The sequence below is a fragment of the Chiloscyllium plagiosum genome, chromosome 25 (assembly GCF_004010195.1).
Source record: "Chiloscyllium plagiosum isolate BGI_BamShark_2017 chromosome 25, ASM401019v2, whole genome shotgun sequence".
Taxonomy (NCBI): domain Eukaryota; kingdom Metazoa; phylum Chordata; class Chondrichthyes; order Orectolobiformes; family Hemiscylliidae; genus Chiloscyllium; species Chiloscyllium plagiosum.
In genome coordinates, this window is record NC_057734.1 from 46,624,236 (window position 1) to 46,625,726 (window position 1,491).

Below are 1,491 nucleotides of genomic sequence, written 5' to 3' on the forward strand. Positions count from 1 at the left end.
TGATGCCTATGGACCTTTGGGACTATGATGACCGAACTGGACTATCATGATCCTACAGTGGTAAACACCCTATCCTGTATTAGATCCTACCCACCCAATCCAAATGATGTTCATCTTGAACGTTCAACTGGTAGAGTTGGTGTCACTGTCGGAAAGTTCTTTACATTGATGCCTGACAGAATGATGCAACATACAGCTACAATGATCTGCCAATATAATCAACCAATTTACTTACAGGAGGCATATTGAGATGGACATTTTGCCTTAGCCTTTGTACTTGCTTTTACACAAATCACCAGTACTGACACAAAATTCTCAACTCTATATTGACTACTTTTGTTCCAAATGCAATCTGAATCTAGCCAAGGTTCACATGTCTGTCACCCTTGCCTTACCAATTCCCATTTCACCAGGCTTAGCACACATTGTGAAATCCTGTACCTTCTGTTATCAGGCTTCAATTTTTAAAATATATTTTAGTTCAAAGTTTCCACTGTTAATTTGAGAATGTTCCATCTGTAATTTACAACCAAGGTACATGCTCTCAAGGTCAAAACAGGGGCAGATTGGGGTATAAATCTAATGGCTCTGAGCAAAGCATCCTTGAAGTTTGGAAGTGAATCGAAAATGCGATCCTTGATACTTATTGCGCTGCTTGCAGGTATGTTAAAAAACGGTGCCCATTACAATAAGTGGAATGAGAGAATACTGTTAACTTTCCTAGCTTTTGTGAGATCATTGAGGCAGGAATAATGTTTCAACCCTTTGATTGAACATTAGCAATAGTTGTATTGTACTCTTCATTGCCATCTGTTATAGGTAGAAAATACCAGTTTTTAAACACAGGCTTAAAATGTTGAAAACAGAGTTGTTCATGTCAAGTGGACCAGATGCATTTAAAGCAGGACATATAGCTATTTATTTTGGTATATCTGAGTATTTACAAATGTACCCAAAATGTGCAATGTACGGGTGCAACTACACAATATAGAGAATTTTTTCCCCAATGTGACCCCATATTGAGGCTTGAAAATTGCTGCCAGCCCTCATTAAGAGTAGGATAGGGGGTCTGTGAAAGTAGAAGTGAGATCACAGCTGTTATAACTTAGTCCAAGCCCCACAGCAGGCATAGCTGCTTCAGTGTTCGGGACACCAAACGTAAGCTACAACCCCTATTGGAGTCCTGAACCCAACTTTGGGAATATCTGTACAGCTTAAACTTTATTCATGTCTGGATATGAAAATGTGTTGCTGGAAAAGCGCAGCAGGTCAGGCAGCATCCAAGGAGCAGGAGAATCGACGTTTCGGGCATAAGCCCTTTTTCTGGAATGAGGAAAGTGTGTCCAGCAGGCTAAGATAAAAGATAGGGAGGAGGGACTTGGGGGAGGGGCGTTGGAAATGCGATAGGTGGAAGGAGGTCAAGGTGAGGGTGATAGGCCGGAGTGGGGTGGGGGCGGAGAGGTCAGGAAGAAGATTGCAGGTTAGGAAGGC

At 41.8% G+C, this 1,491-nt stretch overlaps 1 protein-coding gene across 1 annotated transcript in view; it reads left to right on the forward strand.

Annotated features, from left to right (window-relative positions):
- The first annotated feature begins 627 nt into the window (after positions 1-627).
- The window catches only part of LOC122562488 (phospholipase A2, minor isoenzyme-like), a 21,784-nt gene continuing 20,920 nt past the window's right edge, over positions 628-1,491 (forward strand). The window contains exon 1 of the mRNA XM_043715324.1: positions 628-661. Coding sequence (XP_043571259.1) covers positions 628-661 — 34 coding nt within the window. The remainder of the gene's footprint in view (positions 662-1,491) is intronic.